Source organism: Heterodontus francisci, chromosome 14, assembly GCF_036365525.1.
Source record: "Heterodontus francisci isolate sHetFra1 chromosome 14, sHetFra1.hap1, whole genome shotgun sequence".
Lineage (NCBI taxonomy): Eukaryota > Metazoa > Chordata > Chondrichthyes > Heterodontiformes > Heterodontidae > Heterodontus > Heterodontus francisci.
In genome coordinates, this window is record NC_090384.1 from 21,161,397 (window position 1) to 21,184,252 (window position 22,856).

General features: G+C 43.4%; 1 protein-coding gene across 1 annotated transcript in view; it reads right to left on the reverse strand.

Annotated features, from left to right (window-relative positions):
• The window catches only part of nup160 (nucleoporin 160), a 115,189-nt gene that overhangs the window by 70,058 nt on the left and 22,275 nt on the right, over positions 1–22,856 (reverse strand). The window contains exons 10-19 of the mRNA XM_068045911.1: positions 20,393–20,477; positions 14,527–14,595; positions 9,805–9,888; positions 9,122–9,292; positions 7,302–7,401; positions 5,567–5,732; positions 3,930–4,042; positions 2,806–2,966; positions 2,108–2,244; positions 1,175–1,245 (exon numbers count right to left, since the gene is read on the reverse strand). Of these exons, the coding sequence (XP_067902012.1) occupies positions 1,175–1,245; positions 2,108–2,244; positions 2,806–2,966; positions 3,930–4,042; positions 5,567–5,732; positions 7,302–7,401; positions 9,122–9,292; positions 9,805–9,888; positions 14,527–14,595; positions 20,393–20,477 (1,157 nt within the window). The remainder of the gene's footprint in view (positions 1–1,174; positions 1,246–2,107; positions 2,245–2,805; positions 2,967–3,929; positions 4,043–5,566; positions 5,733–7,301; positions 7,402–9,121; positions 9,293–9,804; positions 9,889–14,526; positions 14,596–20,392; positions 20,478–22,856) is intronic.

The window sequence follows — 22,856 nt, forward strand, 5'->3', positions numbered from 1 at the left end:
GCAGTAGCCCACTAGTCACTGCCTGCCATTCGGAAAAAGACCCATTTATCCCTACTCTTTGTTTCCTGTCTGCCAACCAATTTTCTATCCATCGCAATACACTACCCCCAATCCCATGCGCTTTAATTTTACACGCTAATCTCTTATGTGGGACTTTGTCGAAAGCCTTCGGAAAGTCCAAATAAACCACATCCACTGGCTCCCCCTCATCAACTCTACCGGTTGCATCCTCAAAGAATTCTAGTAGATTTGTCAAGCATGATTTCCCTTTCATAAATCCATGCTGACTCTGTCCGATTCTACCACTGTTCTCCAAGTGCTCGGCTATAAAATCTTTGATAATGGACTCTAGAATTTTCCCCACGACCGACGTCAGGCTGACTTGTCTATAATTCCCTGCTTTCTCTCTACCTCCCTTTTTAAATAGTGGGGTTGCATTAGCTACTCTCCAATCTGTAGAACTGTTCCAGAGTCTAGAGAATCTTGGAAGATGATCACCAATGCATCCACCATTTCTAGGGCCACTTCCTTAAGTACGCTGGGATGCATACCATCAGGCCCTGGGGATTTATCAGCCTTCAATCCCATCAATTTCCCCAACACCATTTCTCTACTAATACTGATTTCCTTCAGTTCCTCTCTCACTAAGCCCTGTGTTCCCCAACATTTCTGGTATGGTATTTGTGTCCTCCTTTGTGAAGACAGAACCAAAGTATGCATTTAGTTGGTCAACCATTTCTTTGTTCCCCATAATAAATTCCCCTGTTTCTGACTGTAAGGGACCTACATTTGTCTACATTAAGGCAATCACACATGGCTAGTGGGCTGGATTGTCTTTTCACGTTGCAACCGAAGGAGGACAGGCCAAATACAAGATGAAAAGTCAGAAGAGACTGTTCAACTTGTCAAGCATTTCCTCCAGCATGCCAACTCACATCACACTCACCACCCTGCCCCCTTATATGCCAAGCCACTCTTTATGGCATGTAACGTACTCTGAATAATCCTATTGTTTCTGTTTCCATTACCTTATCCTTACCTTATACATTATCCTCCAACAAACAATGTGGCGAGCCCAGACACCTTTTCCATGCTTGCACACTACTGCACTCCCACAGGCTCATTACCCACTATAGCAGCTGCAAGAGGGCAGAGGTTTTACAGATGTACCCACCTGTCTGTTGTGACGTTAAGGCATTAGTGTCCGTCAGCTCCAACACTGACAACTGTCGCAGGTTCGATTCCCTGAAACGACATAACAGTTCGTACCTTATACAAATGCTCTTGCATCTCGTCATTTTAACACTTGCCCACAGAGACAACTCCCTTTCCACCCAGGGTGCGCGCAATCCAGGCAACAAACATTCTTAACTACTGCCAATAGTATGCCACAACTGGCTTTTTTGATCTCTGCTGGAGATAGAATCAGGATAGCCAAAGCCCACACAGGAGAGCAGTAGAAAACTCAATGTTTCCTCCACTCCTGGCCCTCTGCTGATGCTGCTCTGTATCACTAGAGATACCAGACGAGGGAACAGCAAGTCACATATTGCTCAATTTTTCTTATGGGTGCTCAGGGTGAGGAATGAGTGTGCTGGGGTGTGCAACACTTCATGAGTGGATCTTTAGACTAGGTATGTAAAGCAGGATCAGGGCACAGGTAAAGCTTTATTCTAACTTTATTCTAACAACCTGCCTCAACCCCTACTTCAGATCAACTTTCCATTTGCCACACCCATGTTGTAGTTGGAGACACAGTGGAAATTACTGCTGGACTAGGGGTAATGGGACTGATTGTATAAATCACAGAGGACTCTTACAAGACAGAAGACCATAAAGGATTTTTACCTTCCTCTCCCAAACCTGAGCTGGATTTGCCTCCAGCTCCCAGGTGGTGAACAGTTAGTGTTAGCTATCAATTGTGAAATAATCCCCCTCAAAAAGAACTGCATCTCAGTACCCAGTGTGTGGCTGTTGGCATTCACATAAAAGTCAAGCATTTAAGCAATGGGTGACTACTGCAGTTAAAACAGAAGTTAAGAAAGATATGAAGTCTTTAGAAAAGATCACCACCCCCTTTCTTCCCCACACTCCTGACCGTACTTACAGCGTGTCAATGGGCACTGCTGATGCCAAGGTCCGACTGGCCCACCTCACCACAAAGTAGGAACACACAAGGAGAGACGTCCGAGGAATGAGATCCTGTTGAAGCTGTAAGAGAAAGCCACCAGCTCCCAAATTCACCTGAAGAACAGCAAGTTTAGGATTTAACAATTGCTCTTGGTGCACAGGTTTGAGGAATTATTGACAGGGAGAGGGTTTAGAATTTCATAACTTCAGTAGGTTCAAATTACTGGAAGCACTCCAACTTCTCCCCAACCAGCCTCGAACTGAGAGATAATATTGGTCTAATCTCATCAGCCACTGGGCTAGGAGATTGCTTTGAAAGGAATGCCTCTTATCCCACTTTTAACATGCTGGATACTTGTGAACGGAAAATCGAAACAGAGCTACACTCACTTAGAGAACAGCAACTAAAAGCCTTGAAAACAGTTACTTTGGAATGACGACTACAACAGATGTTAAATGCAAACTTATTGCTCCATCCAAATGTTAATAAATGGAGACAAAATATATCTCAAACCAAGGAGATAAGCTGTAATAATTGGAGAGAATATACATCACAGCCAACAGGACAAGTTTGAGATCTACCACTAGCCAGTCAATAGCCAGCAGCTTGAAGGGGTAAGACAATGCATCCTGGGGAGGATGTGAGACTGTAATGAGCCATACAAGGATACTTACACCGTCTCCTAGGTGCAACATTAGCTGCTCCAAAATCAGCAGGTCACGACAGATGAGGAACCGAGTCATGGACATGTGGTATGCTGCCTGACACACAATATTAATGGCAACATTGCTGCCATAAAACTGGGCCATGCTCATCCGGATGTGCAGAGGCTGAGCTGGAAAAAGCAGAATGAAAAATAAAATAAGTTTGAAGTTAATACTAAAATACAACACAGGTAGCCAGCAGAACATGCTATAATCTAATACAGTTTCAATGGGACCACACAGGTGTGCCCAGAGCCCCCTATCTAGTATGCTAATACTGCAGCTATGTGGATGTGGGAAGAACTGCACAGAGCCGTTAACCCAGAGTATTATCATGCACCTCCCATCAGCCAATTCAGAGCAGAGATCCAGGGGACAGGTCATTGTCCATTTTGACTGGGTTTGGCATGTTATGCAAGACCAAGTAAGGGAAGGGAGAAAGATAATGCAACACAGGAGTCTTGCTCCGTTCACAACATAACCAAATGTGCAGTTTATATAGGCAGCACTTTCAAACTGCAAAGGCAGACTTATTCACCTTACTGTAATGGATATGTACAACAATGGAAAGGGCCCAGTTGACATCAGAAGAGCTAAATGAGACCACACAACAGCACAAAGTCATTCTAGTCTGCTCTCACCCTCCCTGACAATGACTAAAGTAGTAAAGGCCTTCGGGTAGATCTGTTTCCATAGCTCCACGGCAATTTGCAACATCAATGTCTGATGGGGTCCAACTTGATAACACAAAAGAAAGCCTCTTCTGCAACTTAGTCCATAACATTTGATTACTGGTTTAGAGGCTAAAATACCAGACAGTATAATTCTATCAGGAAGGCAGAGAGCTACAGCCAACCTCGAGCCCACAGCAAAGTTATCAGAGGGCATCACCTTTACCATGCTCCATTCGAACATATATAACCCACCAATGCATGCAGAGGGCAAGTCCACAGTCATTTACTGAAAAGATGCTGTTTGTTTCACAAATACTTTCGAGCAGACCATAAACTAATCAGCTTCAGCTTCTGACAGATGTTCGAATTTTCAGCTCCCTAGATTACCACACAGCCTTCACCCCAGGAACCGTCCCATACCATCGCCTGTGTCCAGGTCACCCTCGTGGTCCATTTCCCGCAGCAGCAACTGGATTGTGTTCCCTGGGTTGCGAATATCCTGCAATTTACTTTGAAGTTCCATATGAGTCTCACTAATGAAACACAAGAGGGAGAGAAATTATTAAACTGATTTTTAGATCTTGAAGGCCAGCTTCACAATCCAATGGGGAAGAGCTGCAAGGCAGCACAGCAAACCCAATCACAACTAGGCAAGACAGGGGAATAATCAGAGAACTCCACTACAATCTAAACCCCTGTTTAAAATTGCTATATTTTCCTTTTTAAAAAGAGTCCTTCGCCCTTCACCACTACCTAGAGCAAGCTTATTTCAACAGGGCCTCCCAGCCCTGTGATCTCTACCATATAGAGATGTACAAGAACCTCAAGATCAAGAGAATATTGTCATCTCACAGTACCACATCATCTGCTTCTTCAATATCACTGGAGAATCAAGGGATCCTGGAATTATCTATTCAGCACCATTGTGGGAGCATCATGACCACATGGAGAACAGTGGGCCAAGAAGATCCACCACGAACTACTTGGAAACTAAGGATGCGGAATAAACTCCATTCTTGTCAGCATGGCACAAATCCCGAGAATAAGGATGTCACGTTAATGGAAAAGTAGTCTATCACCACTAGGTCCAAACACGGGTAATACCTTGTGCAGCGTAACCAGTTCCTCCGATCAATGAATTCCAATGTTTCTGAGCATTTTCACGGCTAAAAATGTTTAAATAATTTCCAGCTTAATACAACAGAATGGAGTGTAGTCACCAGATTGAGAGATACCCAATGGGATAACCCTTTCATCCTGCGGACACTGGATAGCCTATGAAAGGACACAGCCATCCACTTGTCTATGCTTTTTTCATTTCTTCTGGTGCAAAAAGCCAAGGCAAACTGATGATCAAAAAAAAAACTGTTGCCACCTGTAAATCTGGGCCACACACAACACACGCCAGTGCCGTCCACAAAATTAACACTCCAATTCCAACCAATGGGCAACCTCGTCAACCTCACTCCCGTCCCTCACTACCTCCCAAGACGGTCAGCAGTTTAACAATCATGATCCCCCTCTACATTTCCCTCCAGAATGTCCACTGTTTGTGAACGAGGCCCTTGCCATCCACCCCCTTACTGTGGACGGCTGCTCTGATATCGTGGCTTTGGCAGATGGTTACTGAAGCCTCCTCATCTGGCTATACTTTCCACAAGCCTGGAAAGTGCACCTTGCTAGCGGTTTGGATGATGCACAGTCCCTGAACTGAGCAGATTGACAGAGCTCAGTGTGGGCTTTAGCAGTGATGATGCTCACTGCCAAATAATCTACTAGCATTCAAAATTGGCATCCACATAAACAATCACTTCAGCACACTCCTGAAAGGCAGCAGGCATTTCTGGATCCCATACCCCAGCAAGATTCCAATGTCTTCCAATGACAGGGTAAGAAATGAAGCAAGGAAAGAAACTACAATCCCTGCCACAACTGAAAATGACGAACTTACAGCCGGGCATTGTCAGCAGCACCTTTCTATCCAACTGTCATCTTTTGTCCAAGTAAAGAGCAGGATTCAAGGACAAACAAAATGCGGCACCACCAGTCTTACTCACTTGTCTCTAGCCAGTAGGTACTCCAGGATCTGTTCAGCAGCCTTTTCTGGTGGATGCAGGTGGCTCACTGCTGTTTCCATTAATGATGCCATTTCCACAGTGATGGAATCTCCCACAAGCCTGAGGCACTGTACTAATCGATGCAGGTCCCTCGCTACATCTGGATCTAAGGGAACACAAATGGAGCCCTTTACATGTTGCACAGACAACAGCCCTCACTTTGGCCACCATGAGATGTACAAGGCGGCCAGACATCTGTATGAAGCAAATTCGAGACCTCAAAACTAATGGATGACAATGCACTGGTCTTAAAAAAAAACAAACAAAAAGAGTTATTGTTCAGAGTTATCTCTCTCAGACGAAGAGAAAAAGGAGAGAAAGATTCCGCACGGAAGAGGACTGTGAAGGTTTGTGGCAATTCCATGTTGTATTTACATATAATCAACCACCAGACTCTGGATTATCACTTAAAAACCATGAAGAAGCCCCTCGTATTCTCTGGATGGATAGTAACACAATGTGGCAGACCCTGCTCAATCCACACAAGTGTTAAGTAGATGCATTTCTGGAGCTCTACACACCCGAGAGGCCCAGTCCCCAGTTGTGCACTGTAACAGGCTCACTCTGGATCACAGGTTCAGGGTGGGTAGAACTCCTGAAATACTTCAATATAAAAGCAAAATACTGCAGATGCTGGAAATCTGAAATAAAAACAAGAAATGCTGGAAATACTCAGGTCTGGCAGCATCTGTGGAAAGAGAAGCAGAGTTAACGTTTCAGGTCAGTGACATCAGGTTCTGATAAAGGGTCACTGACCTGAAATGTTAACTCTGCTTCTCTCTCCACAGATGCTGCCAGACCTGCTGAGTATTTCCAGCATTTCTTGTTTTTGTTCCTGAAATACTTCGACTGGCCACCGTGCAGATTGATCAAAGTCTTCGGCATTGGATTTCTATCCACCAATCAGGAGGTGCCAGTAACTGCTGATACTACAGCAGGACAAGCCTGAATGGGACAGAAAGACCTACTTGTGGACTTTACATCTGATGTCCGACACCAAGGGAAAATGCCACCTACAGTTTACCTTGTGTCTCAAGAAACACACACTCCAACAACATCAAGTGGTGCTCTGAAAACTGTGTGTGCACTCTGACTCTTGGAATTAATGAATCACCGAACCATACAGACCAGCAAGGGCCCAAATTCATTTGCTGCTCTGCGCTCATGTACCTGCTCTCAACCACACTGACTAACAACTGTAAAAGGAAAAAAAAGTTACTTCACTGAGATATGTACCAAACAGGGGCCAGAATCTCATCAATGTAGGACTCTCAGTGATAGAGACCTTTACTGCATTGTTCACATTCTCCTCCTCTACCCTCTCAGTGTAGCTGTTTCCACTTATTCAGAATTGTACAAGCTCTCTGTGCTATAGGGTTTATAGTCTTGCTGAAGATATTGTAGTTTTCTGGTATAAATCAGAGATGTTAAAGTTTTACTTCAGATAAAAGAAAGAAAATCACCCTGCATGACAGAACTTCCAAATTAGTACCCGGAATTCAAACAGCTGGATCAGAGTGACAATAAGACTCAGTACAGCACTAACTGATGGTGAGCTAAAATTTAACCTCGTCGGCATTAACAGGGAGCAGGTGAGAAGACAGACGAACAATTGGTGAACCCAGGCCTACATTAATTACTCTTCACGAAGACCCTTCGAACATATATAACTCACCATCCGTGAGGGAACACTCGTCTTCCAGAAACAGACACTCATCTGAGGACATGTAGAGGTGGTCTATGGTAAGGCAGGGAAAAAGGAAAGAGATAAATCCCTGCAAAAAGAGAAAAGAAACAAATAGTCACAACACCTCCAATTACAGATCTAGAATACTCAGCTCATCCTCCACAACACCTCCTCTTTCCACTGGGTTACTCATGGAGTTTTATCATTCTTATGCACCACTAGGATTCTCACACAAGGGGTTAAATCTGTGTCAACCAAGGCTTTTCAAAAAAGGGGGAAAAGCAACGACCATGGATTTTATTTTGGGGGGGGGGGGGGGGGGGGAAAGGAGGGGAAGAAAGATTGCAGCTATTTTCCTCTAGTCAGATCTGCAATGTCACTGCCTATCTCTCAGATGCTTCTGATGTGAATAACTGAACCCAGGGTTCATTTAGCTGCAATGATCATATTTATTGATGAGCAGTTCAAGTTATCAAAACAGATTGGCTACTCATTATTGAGTGAAAGCATCCTGGGTTATTTAAATATTGAGGGATATCGCAACTACTCACAGTTCTGAAGGGATGTCCCAAACTGGGGCCCTCAGTGATTAATTACTAATGGACTTGACTTACTGCCTCAAGAAGGCAGTGCTGAGACAAAAGAGGCCCACGGAGTAGCTCAGTGTCTGTCAAAGCATTCTTTGATTTTATAGCTAGCGGAAATTGGCTACATTTTAAAGTCTGTACTAGCTGAGGGTTAAGCAGGAGACGTCAGATCGCTGCTTTACAGTGCACATTGACCAAAGTCAAGCTCTACCTCTGTTTTTGTACCTCCAGGAGAGCAATAGAACATGTGTTCTCATTAATGAACCGTGTACAATATATTTTAATTAAAAGAAAAGAAACACTTTCATTTATATAGCCCTTTGCCAACACTCAGCTTAAGTGTAGTCACTGCCGTAGGTTAGGAAACGTGATAGTCAGTTTTCACAGAACAAGACCCCAGTGACCAGATAACTACCACCTTATTTTGCCTTGCACCATCACATTTGTCATTTAATCTCTCCTGCCTTTCACAGACCTTCCCTTTTGTTCTCTCCCCTCCACTTCAGAACAGTTACATCTGTAACAGGGAGTGGGACGAAGTGAGTTGTTCTTGCAGAGAGGCGACATAGACACACTGGGTCAAATGGCCTCCTTCTGAGCTGTAACCAAAGATTCTACCTTGAAGTACTCACAGTTCTGACAAAGAGTCATTGACTTGAAATATTAACTATTTCTCTCTCCTCAGATGCTGCCAGATCTGCTGAGTATTTCCAACATTTTCTGTTTTTAAATCTGTTTCAGGTGTTGGTTGATGGATAAATTGATCAGATCAATCTGGAGAACTCCCCTGCTCTTCTTTGAAGTTGTGCCATAAGATCCTGTACACCCACCGGAGACAGCAGACGGTACCTCCAACAGTGCAGCACTCCCACAGTACCACACTGAAGCGTCAGCCTATATTTTGCACTCAAAGTTCTGCAGTGGGCCTTGAACCCATAACCTGCTAACTCAGGAGGTGAGAGTGATACCCCTGAGCCACTGCCAACAACATGGATCAATACAGGGCCTGAAACTTGCACTTCAACTATGTAGACAGCTTATTCAGTCAGGTTTCTGTAACGAATTATTTCTGGGGTGGGAGGGCAGGTAGTAAATCCCTTCTTTTGTTAATGGCATTAGTATAAGGGAGCCTCACAGACAGACGCTGTAGGTGGGAAGAGAAATTCATGTATTTAATGGAAATCCAATGCTCCAATGAAGTGGCCATTACCAAACACTTACCTTTTTCAGCAGGCACACCATGCTCGTGCGTGCATTGACAAGTAATGCCAGGGGTCGTGCCAGGGCCTCCTGGTACTGCAGGCAGCAGGCGTAGAACTTAGACCAGAATTCCACTTGCAGCTGACGGTACACCTCCTGCGAGAACTCATACTCCGTCACACTGCTTTGAATCTGAACACAGCAACAAAAACAGCCAACACTCAGAAAACCTCAAACTCAAAAAAGGGAATGTTTGGATAAATGAAGGCAATCAAAATCAACATGATTGGGACATTAAGTTTAAAAAGTAAAAAAAAATGAACTCTCCACGCTAGGAAAATAACCCCAACACATTTTTGGAAGTCCAAGAATGCGGACAAGACTGCCTCCCTCCAAGCTCACTGCTGAAATAAAAAGCTGGAAACCACTCATTATACACAGACAAGTGAGAGGAGAAACGCTGAATTTTAATTGATAGACACAGGAAGGTGGAGAAGGAACAATGCATTTTAAATGCATCATTAAGAAAAAATCAAGGAGCAGGAAGGGCGACCAAACTATATTGCATGACGTACTTAAAGTTGCATCTAGTATTACTGCAGGCATTCATGGGACAAGCTTTTACAGACTGATCAGGGACAGGATGTCTCCTGACTTGAAAGAATAAATTCTAACATTGCCCCACCCTCCATCTCCAACATTACCGCATTTTCCACAGCTAACGTCACTTCCTTCTTCAGTCCATCCATAGATGGGTCCAGGATTCTATCTGCCCCTCGACAATATATCTAAAACAAAGATTTTTTTTTTTAAAAAGACAAGAAAACCTCATTCACTGGATTGTGATACAGTAGTTCCATGTTACTTTATTGATAGGTCTGCTGTTGGCCACACTACACACAGGGTTAAGACTAGTTTCTGTAAGGTATAAAACGACACTTTACAGTCTGGAAGAGCAAAGGCAATAAACAAAAAGAGCAGTTTAATATGCTGATAATGAGCAAATGCAGAGCGGTTTTGATGTATTTAATAGCAGACTGAACTAGGCACAGATTCACGAATCTAGCCATTTCAATCAATTCCAAACACTCCAAGTGTCTGACACCCCCAGACAGTGGCTCCATTTGGCAGCTGCATTTGAGATGGAGTGGGTTAACCAGTGAGAGGAAACAGCCCACAATTTGGGTGGGAGGGGGCGTGGTTGAAAAAAAGAGGGTGTGCTAATGATTATTTGTTGTCTTGTGATGGACAGACTTGTAAATAGGGCAACTAATTGTGGGGTTACCAGAGGCTGCTTGAGCCAAGCTCATTAGTCCCGAGCTAAGAGGTAGAGGGCAGAGGGCAATTTCAACTGTGATTGTATTTCACCATGTCAGAATTGGACAACCAGTTAAAAGGACCAATGTGCAGGCTGTAATAACTCTAAAGAAGCCTCTATTGTTTTGGATACAACGGCACAGGCCGTCATTGCTCCAAATAATGTTCTGCAATGAATACTTTCCAGTTCGATGCTTGATGGTAAATAAATTGTCCATCGGTTTATAGCCTGCGCCTTAGCCTGATGGTATGTACATTCAGTTGCCTGACTGAAACCCAAGTACAATATGTGTCAAATCCAAAATACAATAGGCACAGAGAGCAGTGTTAAAACTCAGATGCATTATAGATTAGTTAATACACCCCAGTCGCCTAACTGGACCCCTCCCTCTATCCCTTCCAAGTAGCCTATCCAGGCCCTCTATCCCAGCCCAATTACCTATCAAAGCCCCTCCCTCTATCCTACTGACAGATCTGATTTGCTAGGACGGTTTACAATACTGAAGCACCCATATCCATTAACCATGATAAAAGCAAAATACTGCGGATGCTGGAAATCTGAAACAAAAACAAGAAATGCTGGATTCACTCAGCAGGTCTGGCAGCATCTGTGGAAAGAGAAGCAGAGTTAACGTTTCGGGTCAGTGACCCTTCTTCGGAACTGACAAATATTAGAAAAGTCACAGATTATAAACAAGTGAGGTGGGGGTTGGGCAAGAGATAACAAAGGAGAAGGTGCAGATTGGACCAGGCCACATAGCTGACCAAAAGGTCACGGAGCAAAGGCAAACAAGATGTTAATGGTGTGTTGAAAGACAAAGCATTAGTACAGATTAGGTGTGAATATACTGAATATTGAACATCAGCAAGTGCAAACCTGAAGAAAAACAACCTGAAAAAAACAGTGGGTGAGCAAACTGAACAAACTAAGATGAACTGAAATAAATACAAAAAAAGATTGTAAAAAATGTAAAAAGGAATGCCAAAAAAAAAGGAAGAAAAAAAAGGAAGAAAAAATAACTAAAAATGAAAGTAAAGTGGGGGGCTGTCCATTAACCATGACCCTGAATAATGGGAACAGACTTAACAAAAATCAAATTTACAGACTGAGCCAACATGAACAAGGCAGACAAAGGCATTGTAATACTTAGACTAAAGGCCTGCTCAGGTCAGGAAAACAAAAACCCAACCCGAACCCGACAGAACCACAATCGGACCCGAGCCCGACCCAGGTCCCTCCATTTTTTCCCATGCCCCACCAGACCCCAACCACCGGAATGTTCACTTTACCCATCTTCTGACTCAGAATCTGCAGGAAGCTGCAGTATGAGCACGATGACATCAGAGAGACGCTCACTTACTCACTGTGCAGACTCAGAGTTTCCCTCCTTGACGTCCCAGACTCCCAGCTCAGGTAGGCTTTTCAATTTTTGACACTTAGCAGCAGAGCAAAATGCAATACTTACTGTGTGTCCCCGACCCGGACCCAGCCCGAAAGCCAGACCCGGAAGAGCGGCCCGACCCAAACCCAACATGTCGTCAGGTCAGGGTCGGGTAGCAGACCTTTAAGTTAGACACCTGTAATCTCACCTTTGAGACTAACGCAAGAGCATTCATCACTAGTGACTGTGCCCCCAAACTGGCTGCATTGCATCTCATGAGCTGTGAAAACTCACGTTCTCTCCCTTCAACACTATGCCAAAGGACAATGACTGATCAGTTTGTGGTTCAAAAATTGAAATAGAGGGGTTCACCATTCAAACCAATATCATACAAAGAACTGAGGAACTGCATCTCATTTACCCACCTCCACTCAGTCCGAAAGCATGCCTCCAGGCTTCTGGTTGCTAGCCATTTCAACACCACACCCCCCCCCCCCGCCCCCCACCGCCCATATATCTGTCCTGGGCTTGCTGCAGTGTTCCAGTGAATATCAACGCAAGCTCAAGGAACAGCAGCTCATTTACCAATCAGGCAAGCTAAGCCTGCCAGACTGAACATTGAGTTCAATAATTTCAGAACCTTTTTTTTTTTAAAACCATGTTTTTTCCCCCATTTTTGTGCTTTGGGCCAGGGCTGTTCATTTTTCTCTCAATTAACACTCTCTCTGCACTAACACTTTGTCTTTCAGCACACCATTAACATACCGTTTGCCTTTGCCCATGACCTTCTGGTCAGTTATTCTGTGACTCCCTGTCCTATCAACACCTTGCCCTTTGTTATCTCTTGCCCCCAACACCACTTTATTTGCTTAAAACCAATTACATTTCTAACATTTGCCAGTTCTGATGAAGGGTCACTGACCTGAAACGTTAACTCTACATCTCCCTCCACAGATGCTGCCAGTCCTGCTGAGTATTTCCAGCATTTCTTGCTTTTAATTCAAAGAATTGAGGAGTTGGGTTCATGTCCCACTCCAGAGATTTGAGATCACAATGTAGGCTGGCACTCCACATGGCACTGAGGAAGTGCTGCACTGTTGGACAAGACATTTGCCCTCCCAGGCGGACATAAATAATCCCATAGCACTATTTTAAATGGAGCAGCAAGAGCTCCCCTGGTGACCTAGTCACTACTTATCCCTCATCCAATGTCACTAAAAAAAATTATCTGGACATTTCATAGTTGTTTGTGGGAGTTTGCTGTGCACAATTTAGCTGCTGCGTTTCCTACATTACATCAGTGACAACACTTCAAAAAGGTACTTCATTGACTGAAGTTCCTTTGAGACATCCTGAGGACATGAACAGAGTACTAAATAAACACAAGTCCTCTCATTCTTTCTACAATTCTCTGCAGTAGGAATAAAGCAACTATTTTTCAAGTTTTCTCGGGACATGGGTGACATTAACTTATGGCTCCGAGGCAGTGGTTATTTTTATAATAAAAGAGTTCTTGCTAGGCCACTTTAGAGCACAGAGTAAGCTGCAAAAAGTGGGACTGGAGCCACGTGCATGAGGATGCCAGCTGAACTACTGGGTTTCCAATAACAATCTAGCAGCTTTCGTGATTCCCCCTTCAATCACAGTCCACAAACGAACAGATATATCGAATTCAAAATTTACAAGCTGCTGCGGTGAGAGGTCTCCACTGCACATGCAGCAGTGTGACAATAATATGGTGTCATCACAAGGGCTTAAAATGTTGACTCCTATTTCTCCCACTCCAAGAGCCAGATTCTCTTCTGCATTCTGTGGCCCAATTGCAAGAAGAGAAAGGAGACAGGAACTCTCCTTTGTTCTAGCTGCCACCCATCTTTTGTCTTATTCATTGATGCAGTGTGAGTATCACTGCAAAACCAGCATTTATTGCCCATCCACAATTTTTCTATTCGTTCATGGGAATATAAAAATTGGGGATGGACAATAAATGCTCATCTTGCCAGTGATGCTCACATCCCAAATTGTCCTCGAGAAAGCGGTGGTGAGCCACCTTCTTGAACCGCTGCAGTCCATGTGGTGTAGGTACACTAACAGTGCTGTTGGGGGAGTTCCAGGATTGTGACCCAGTGATGATCAAGGAACAGTAATAGTTCCAAGCCAGTCAAACACCTATTTTGCCCTGGATGGTGTTGAGTTTCTTAAGTGTAGTTGGAGCTGCATTCATCCAGACAAGTCGACAGTATTCCTGATTTGTACCTTACAGATGGTGGACAGGCTTTGGGGAGTCAAGTGGTGAGTTACTCGCTGCTGAATTCCAAGCATCTGACCTGCTCCTGTAACTAGTATTTATGCGGCTCATCTAGTTAGTTTCTGGTCAATGGAGACACCCTAGCTGTTGATGGGAGAAGAGTCAAAATTCAATGTCATTGAATTTCCAAAGGAGGTAGTCAGACACTCTCTTGTTGGAGGTGGCCATTTCCTAGCTCGTGTTTGGTACGAATGTTACTTGCTACTTATCAGCTCAAGCCTGAATGTTGTCCAGGTCCAGGAGATGAGTTGCTCACTGCAGAATACCCAGCCTTTGACCTGCCCGTGACATAGACATTTCAAACACCGGCACCTGTACCAACGTACCAGACACCTTCGCAACATAGGGCCAGGTGCCCTGTCGGAATAACGTTACAATAAAGCAACAGAGATTTTATTTTAAAATGAAATGCTAATTACCTGCAGAGCTTTCAGCAGAGCTTGAGCTGTAAACCGGCCAGGGGCAAATAGATATTCCAGGTAGGCTTCCTGTGAAGAGATCAGGACTTCAATTAGTTACCGATAACTTGCATTTATATGTAGGTCATCTCAGCACTTCACAGGAACGTTATCAGACAAAAATTTACACTGAGCCGCATAGAGCTATCAGATATGCTAGCTGATAGAAGTAGTCTTGAGAGAGAGGGGTAGAAATGCTGAGAGATTTAGGGAGGAAATTCTAGAGCCTAGGTACTTGAAGGCACAGCCGCCAATGGTGGCATGAAGGAAACCAGGAATGACAACAGGCAAGAATTGGAGGAGCACATACATCTCGGATGGTTGGAGGTGGTTACAGAGATGTGTTGTGTTATCAGCGAGTTAGGTTTAGCTTAGCTATGGAAAAGACAAGGAGCAATCTAGCGTAAAAATACTTAATTGGAGGAGGGCCTATTTCAATGGGGTGAAAATAGATCTGTCCCAGGTAAATTGGAATCAAAGATTAGCAGGCAAAACTGTAATAGGACAATGGGTTGCCTTTAAAGAATGTTTGGGTACAGTCAAGGTACATTCCCACGAGGGGTAAAAGTAGGGCAACCAAAGCCAAAGCTCCCTGGATGACTGGCAGCTGAATAAAAGGGAATCCAAAAGTTTGCTATCGGCATATAAGTAGTAAAAGGATAGCAACAGTTAGGTGAAGCCGATTAGGGACCAAAAAAAGGAGACTCAAACACGGAGGCAGAGGGCATGGCTGAGGTACTAAATGATTACTTTGCATCTGTCTTTACTTTAGTCAGAGTGAATGAGGAGATAGTTAAGATATTGGATGGGCTAAAAATTAAGAAAGAGGAGGTATTAGAAAGGCTGGCTGTACGTAAAAGTTGACAAGTCACCAGGACCAGATGAGATGCATCCCAGGATGCTGAGGGAAGTAAGGGTGGAAATTGCAGAGGCACTGGCCATAATCTTCCAATCCTCCTTAGATACAGTGATGGTGCCAGAGGACTGGAGAACTGCAAATGTTACAACCTTGTTTAAAAAAGGGTATAAGGATGAACCCAGAAACTACAGGCCAGTCAATCAGTTTAATCTCAGTGGTGGGAAAGCTTTTAGAAAAGATAATCCAGGGCAAAATTAGTCACTTGGACAAGTGTGGATTAATTAAGGAAGTTCAGCGCAGATTTGTTAAAGGCAAATTGTGTTTAACTAACTTGATTGAAAACTCAATGAGGTAACAGACAGGGTTGAGGGTAATGTGGCTGAAGTGGTGTACATGGACTTCCAAAAGACATTTGATAAAGTGGCCTGTCAGCAAAGTTGAAGCCCATGGAATATAAGGGACAGTAGCAGCATGGATATGAAGTTGGCTGAGCGAAAAGAATCAGAGGTTCCCCAGGGTCAGTACTACGACCGCTATTTTTCTTGATATATATTAATGATCTAGACTTGGGTATAGAGGGCACAATTTCAAATTTTCAGAGGAGACAAAACTTGGAAGCATTATGAACTGTGAGGAGGATAGTGATAAACTTCAAGAGAACATAGACAAGTTGGTGGAATTGGCAGACAGGTGGCAGGTGAAATTTAATGCAGGCAAGTGTGAAGTGATACATTTTGGTATAAAGAACGAGGAGAGGCAAAATAAATTAAAGGATACAATTCCAAAGGGAGTATAGGAACAGAGGGACCTGGGGGTATATGTGCACAAATCATTGAAGGTAGGGCAGATTGAGAAAGTGGTTACAAAGGCATATGGGATCCTGGGCTTTATAAATAGAAGCAACAATTCAAAAGCAAGGCAGTTATGGTGAAGTTTTATAAAACACTGGTTTAGCCTCAAGTTGAATAATGTGTCCAATTCTGGGCACCTTTAGGAAGGATGCAACAGCTTTACAGAGTGCAAAAAAATTTACTAGAATGGTCCCAGTGATGAAGGACTTCAGTTATATGAATAGATTGGAGATGCTGAAGCTGTTTGTCCTTAAAGCAGAGAAGATTAGAGGGGATTTGACAGAAGTGATCAAAATCATGAGGGGCCTGACAGAGTAGATAGGGAGACACTGTTCCCATTGGCTGAAGGATCCAGAACCAGAGGACACAAATTTAAGGTAATTGGCAAAAGAATTAAAAGAGACAGGAGGAAAAACATTTTTACGCAGTGAGCAGTTAAGATCTGGAATGGTGGAGGCAGATTCAATTCTGGCTTTCACAAGGGAATTGGATAAGCATCTGAAGAGAAAAAATTTGCAGGGCTACGGAGAAAGGATAGGGGAGTGGGACTAGCTGAGTTGCTCTTGCAAAGAGCTGGCACAGACATGATGGGCCAAATAGTCTCTTTCTGAACTGTAACTATTCTATGATTGGCCATGGAAAGATTGGAACATAAGGATGAGAATTTTAAACTCGACGCATTGCCAAACCAGGAGTCAATACAGGTCAGGGAGAACAGGGGTGATGAATGCGAGTTAGGATATAGATTAAAGCTTACTGAGCTCATCCAAAACACCCCAACATAAAGCCTGTATTAAAATCCAGACACATCCCATGTCTTTTAGACACATCATATAGTCTGACAGGCAGCCTTTCCAATCCACTCGTCAGCTGGCTAACACTGCTTTCCTTACGCAAAAATACATGGCTGCGTTCCAGGTTCAACTCTACTTATTCCAGCAGCATGTGGAACCATAGAAAAGTTACAGCACAGAAAGAGACCATTTGTGCCATTGTGTCTGCGCCGGCTGAAAAAAATAGCCGCCCAATCTAATCCCACCTTGCAGCACCTGGTCCGTAGCTTCGCAGGTTACAGCACTTCAGGTGCAGGTCCAGGCAACTTTTAAATAATGTGAAAGTTCCTGCCTCCATCACCAATCCGGACAGCGAATTCCAGGCACCCACCACCCTCTGGTGAAAAAGTATTTCCTCATGTCCCCTCTAATCCTTCTACCAATCACCTTAAATCTGTGCTCCCTGGTAACTGACCGCTCTGCTAGGAGCAACAGTTCCTTCCTGTCTACTCTATCTAGGCCCCTCATAATTTTGTACACCCCAATTAAGTCACCCCTCAACCTCCTCTGTTCTAAAGAAAACAACCCTAGCCTATCCAATCTTTCCTCATTGCGGCAATTTTCAAGCCCTGGCAACATTCTTATAAATCTGCTCTGTACTCTCTCCAGAACAATTACGTCCTTCCTGTAATGTGGTGATCAGAACTGTACACAATACTTCAGCTGTGGCCTAACCAGCGTTTTATACAGTTCCAGCATTACGTCCCTGCCTTTGTATTCTATACCTCCCAATAAAGAAAAGCATTCCATATGCCGCCTTCTTCACTTTATCTACCTGACCTGCCTTCAGGGACCTGTGAACATGCACTCCAATGTCTCACTTCTTTTAGCTCTCCATATCCTCCTCTTCATTGTGTATTCCCTTGATTTATTTGCTCTCCCCAAAAACTTTGCCGAATTGAATTCCATTTGCCACTTTTCCACCCACTCACCCAAACCATTGATATCTTTCTGCAGTCTACAGTTATCCTCTTCACTATCAACTACATGGCCAATTTTTGGGTCATCTGCAAATTTCCCAACCATGCCTCCCACATTTAAGTCCAACCCATTAGTATATAGCACAAACAGCAAGGGACCCAACACCCAGCTCTGTGGAACGCAACTGGAAACCACTGTCCATTCGCAAAAACATGCTTTGACCATTATCCTTTGTTTTCTGTCACTGAGCCAATTTTGGATCCAACTCGCCACATTTCCCTGAATCCCGTGGGCTTTCACTTTTCTGACCAGTCTGCCATGTGGGAACTTGTCAAATACCTTATTAAAATCCACTGCATTACCATCAATCCTCCTTGTTATTTCCTCAAAAAAATTGAATCAAGTTAGTAAGACACAACCTTCCCTTAACAAATCCATGCTGACTATCCCTGATTAATCTGTGCCTTTTTAAGTGACAGTTTATCCTATCTCCCAGAATTGATTCTAATAATTTGCCCACCACGGAGGTCAGACTGACCGGCCTATAATTATTTGGCCTAGCCCTCGCAACCTTTTAAGCAATGGTACAATGTTCGCAGGCCTCCAATCCTCTGGTACCTAGCCTGTATCTAGTGAGAATTTGAAAAGGATCCTCAGAGCATCTGCTAGTTCCTCCTTGGCTTCCTTTAACAGCCTGGGATACAATCCATCCGGCCCTGGTGATTTATTCACTTTCAAGGATGCCAGACCCCCTAGTCTTTGGAATTCTCTTCCTCAAAAGGTGGTGGAAGCAGAGTCTTTGAATATTTTTAAGGCAGAGATAGATAGATTCTTGATGAGCAAGGGGGTGGAAGGTTATCAGGGGCAGGTGGTATTGTGAAGCAATCAGTTCAGCCATGAACTTATTGAATGGCGGAGCAGGCTCGAAGGGCCGAGTGACCTATTCCTGCTCCTATTTCGTATGTTCGTATGAATGTACTTTCTCTCTCATTATGCTGATCATATCTAATATTTCACACTCCTCTAACGACAATGTCTGCATCATCCCTCTCCTTTGTGAAGACAGAGACAAAGCACTCATTAAGAACCCTGCCCACAACTTCTGCAACCACACACAAGTTACCTTGTACATCTCTGATAGGCCCTACCCTTCTTAGTTATCCTCTTGCTCTTAATGTACTGATAAAACATCTTTGGGTTTTCCCTGATTTTACCTGTCAATAATTTTTCATGTCCTCTCTTTGCTTTGCTAATTTCCTTTTTTTACATCACACATGCACTTTCCATACTCCTCTAGGCTTTCTAAAATATTAAGTTTTTGTGACCGTCATAAGCTTACTTTTTCTGTTTTATCTTACCCTGTATGCTTCTAGATAATCAGAGGGCTGTAGATTTGGCCACACCACCCTTTTTCTTTGTGGGGACATGCCTACACTGTGCCCGTAGAATCTCACTTTTGAATGCCTCCCACTGGTTTGCCATTGATTTTCCTTCAAGTAGCTGTATCCAGTTGACTTTCGCCAGATCATTTCTCAGCTTTGTAAATTTGCCTTCCCCCAATTTAGAACTTTTACTCCTGTTCTATCTTTGCCCTTATCCATAATGCTAAATCTAACTGTATTATGATCACTATCTCCAAAATGGTCACCCACTGTTACTTCATCCACTTGCCCAGCTTCATTTCCTAAGACTATATCTAGAATTGCGCCCCCTCTTGTTGGAGTTGTTACATGCTGGCTAAAAAAGTTCTCTTGAATGCAGTTCAAGAATTTTGTGCCCTCTGTGCCCTTCATGCGGTTTGTATCCCAGTTGATATTAGGGAAGTGGAAATCCTCAACTATTATTGCCCTATTGTTTTTGCACTCAGAAATTTGCTGACACATTTGTTCTTCTATCTCCCTCTCACTATTTGGGGGTCTATAGCACACTTAAGCACCTCCTCCAACTCACCAGTCTCATGTGCCACACCAAGAGTGTCAGGAGGCTTTTAGTCCACAGTTGGGTAAGAGAAGAAAGAAATTAGAGCCAAGTTTCCTTCTGTCACACACAAACTGTCAGCTGAACAGACATCTGGCGTAGAAACTCAAACCAATCTTTTCCCTTGTGTGTAAAGACAATTGCAACATGTCCCTGAGCTGTCTGGAATATCACATCATGATGTACTTACCTATCAAATGACCAGGGTCAACATCATTAAAAACAGATGAAAAGTTACCCTGTCAAGTGTCCCCAACAAAAATATCAAACTGATGACTATCCACAGTATGGAGAGCAAATCCCAGCCTTGGCATTGTCAGCCCAATTAAACACCTTGCTATAAAGGATCACATCTGATCAGTGAGATTGTAGTGCAGCAGGCTCACCTTGGGGTCCTGATCCTCAGGTACGTGTAATTCTTCGTCAGCAACTGGCTGTGTAAAGATCTGGTTCCACTGTCCGGCATTGTTACTGCAACAGAAGAAGACCTTTGACTGCAGGCCACATGATTTCCTAAGGTGAAGCTACTCCATTTTCACCAGTTTCTCCCCCTCTCTAGTCCTGAAGGCATTGATTCATTCAGCAATTTGACAAACCCATGTTACCCTAGGCAATGACCATTCTCTGCTTCCCATCTGGCCATCAACCTTTACGTTGGAGCCAAAGCACTGAGTGTACATGGGGTATTTGATAAAGGCAACAAAGCTAGCCCTAGCATCCCCTCATCCAAAGGCCACGCTCTCCAGAAAGGGGAGGTGTGGGACTCATCGCTGGATTGAGAGGGAGAGAAGCCTGACAATTTTCACCTCCTAGCCTCTGTGCATTGAAGCCAATTGTAACATCACTTAACTGTCCTCAGCAAAGCTAACTCAGCAGAGACTACAATGTGGACCTGGGGTAAAAAGGCAGGTGCTACATAAGTATGAAATTGAGATACAAAACTGTATGGCAAATACTGCGTTTGATCTTTTAAAATTGGAAAGGGGGAACAAATAAAACTATCACTCAATACCATACACAAAAAAAGAGGGCATCCTTCTGGCCTGGTATTCTTCCACACACCATGGTTACCTGACCCAGAAGCGTACGAGATCCATTTTCAGTTGGTAACCACAGTACTAAGTGATCAAACTACATGGGGCTCCAGTTAGACTGCACTGAGCACCAGGCCAAGATCAGGTCATTAGAAAGTGGTGTCCCACAAGGATCGGTGTTTGGGGCCTCAACCACTTACCGTATTCATTACCAACTTAGCTGATGAGATAGAAAGTCACATATCTAAATTTGCCAATGACACAAAGATAAGCAACACTGTAAGCAATGTAGATGGAAGCATAAAATTAGAAGATAGATAATAGACTGAATGAATGAAATCCATTTGCCAGAGTTTTGACAAATATAGACAAACAGGAGCTCATCCACTTTAGACCTAAAAAGGATAAAACAGGGTACTTTCTAAATGGTGGAAAGCTAGAAATAGTGGAGGTCCAAAGAGACCCAAGAGTGCAGCTACATAGATTATTATAATGTTAAAGAGGCACAGAAAGTAATCAAGACGACTACAATACAAAGCCGGTAGAGGTTTTGTTTCAACTACACAAAGCCCTCGTTCGAGCACACCTGGAGCACTGTGAGCAGTTCTGTGCATCACACCTTCAGAAAAATATATTTACCTTGCATAGAGCGCAGCATAGATTTACCAGAATGATACCTGGAATCCAAGGAGGATTACACAAACTAGGATTATAGTCCCTAGAATTTGGAAAGTTAAGGGGTGATTTGATTGACGTTTTCAAGATATTAAGGGCAACATACAGGGTAGAGAGAGAGAGAGAGAGAAACTATTTCCACTGGTTGGGGAGTCTAGGACTTGAGGGCAGAATCAAAAATTTAGAATCAGATCTACATCAGAACATAAGAACACAAGCAATTGGAGCAGATGAGATGATGGCTGATCTTCTACTTCAACACCATTTTCCTGCACTATCCCCGTAACCCTTTATATCTTTAATATGTAGAAATCTATTGATCTCAGTCTTGAACATACTCAACAACTGAGCCTCCACAGCCATCTGGGGTAGAGAATTCCAAAGATTCACCACCCTCTGAGTGAAGAAATTCCTCCTCATCTCAGTCCTAAACGGCCTGCCCCTTATTCTGAGACTGTGTCCCCTGGTTCTAGGCTCCCAGCCAAGAGAAACATCCTTCCTGTATCTACCCTGTCGAGTCCTGTAAGAATTTTGTATGTTTGAATCAGATCACCTCTTATTCTTCGAAACTCCAGAGAATAAAAACCCAGTATATTTAATCTTTCCTCATAGGACAATCCCTTCATCCCCGGAATTAGTTTCCTGAACCTTTGTTGCACTCTATGGCATTTTTTTTTTAGGTAAGGAAACTAAAACTGCACACGATACTCCAGGTGTGCTCTCACCAAGGTTCTATATAATTACAGCAAGACATCTTTACTCCGATACTCAAATCCTCTTGCAATGAAGGCCAACATTCCATTTGCCTTAATTGCTTGCTGTACCTGCATGTTAGCTTTCTGTGACTCAAACAAGGACACCCAAGCTCCTCTGAAATGCAACACTTCCTCGCCTCTCACCATTTAAGAAATACTCTATTTGTTTTTCCTACCAAAGTGGATAACCTCACATTTCTCCACATTGTATTCCAAATTTTTGCCTACTCGCTTAGCCTCTGCAAATCCCCCAAAACACTTCTACATAACGAAGGGTGGCAGAAGTTTGGAACTCTCTTCCCAAACAGTAATTGCTGCTAGATCAACTGTTAATTTTAAATCAGAGATTGATAGATTTTTATTATTCACAGTCTCAGGCAAATTTC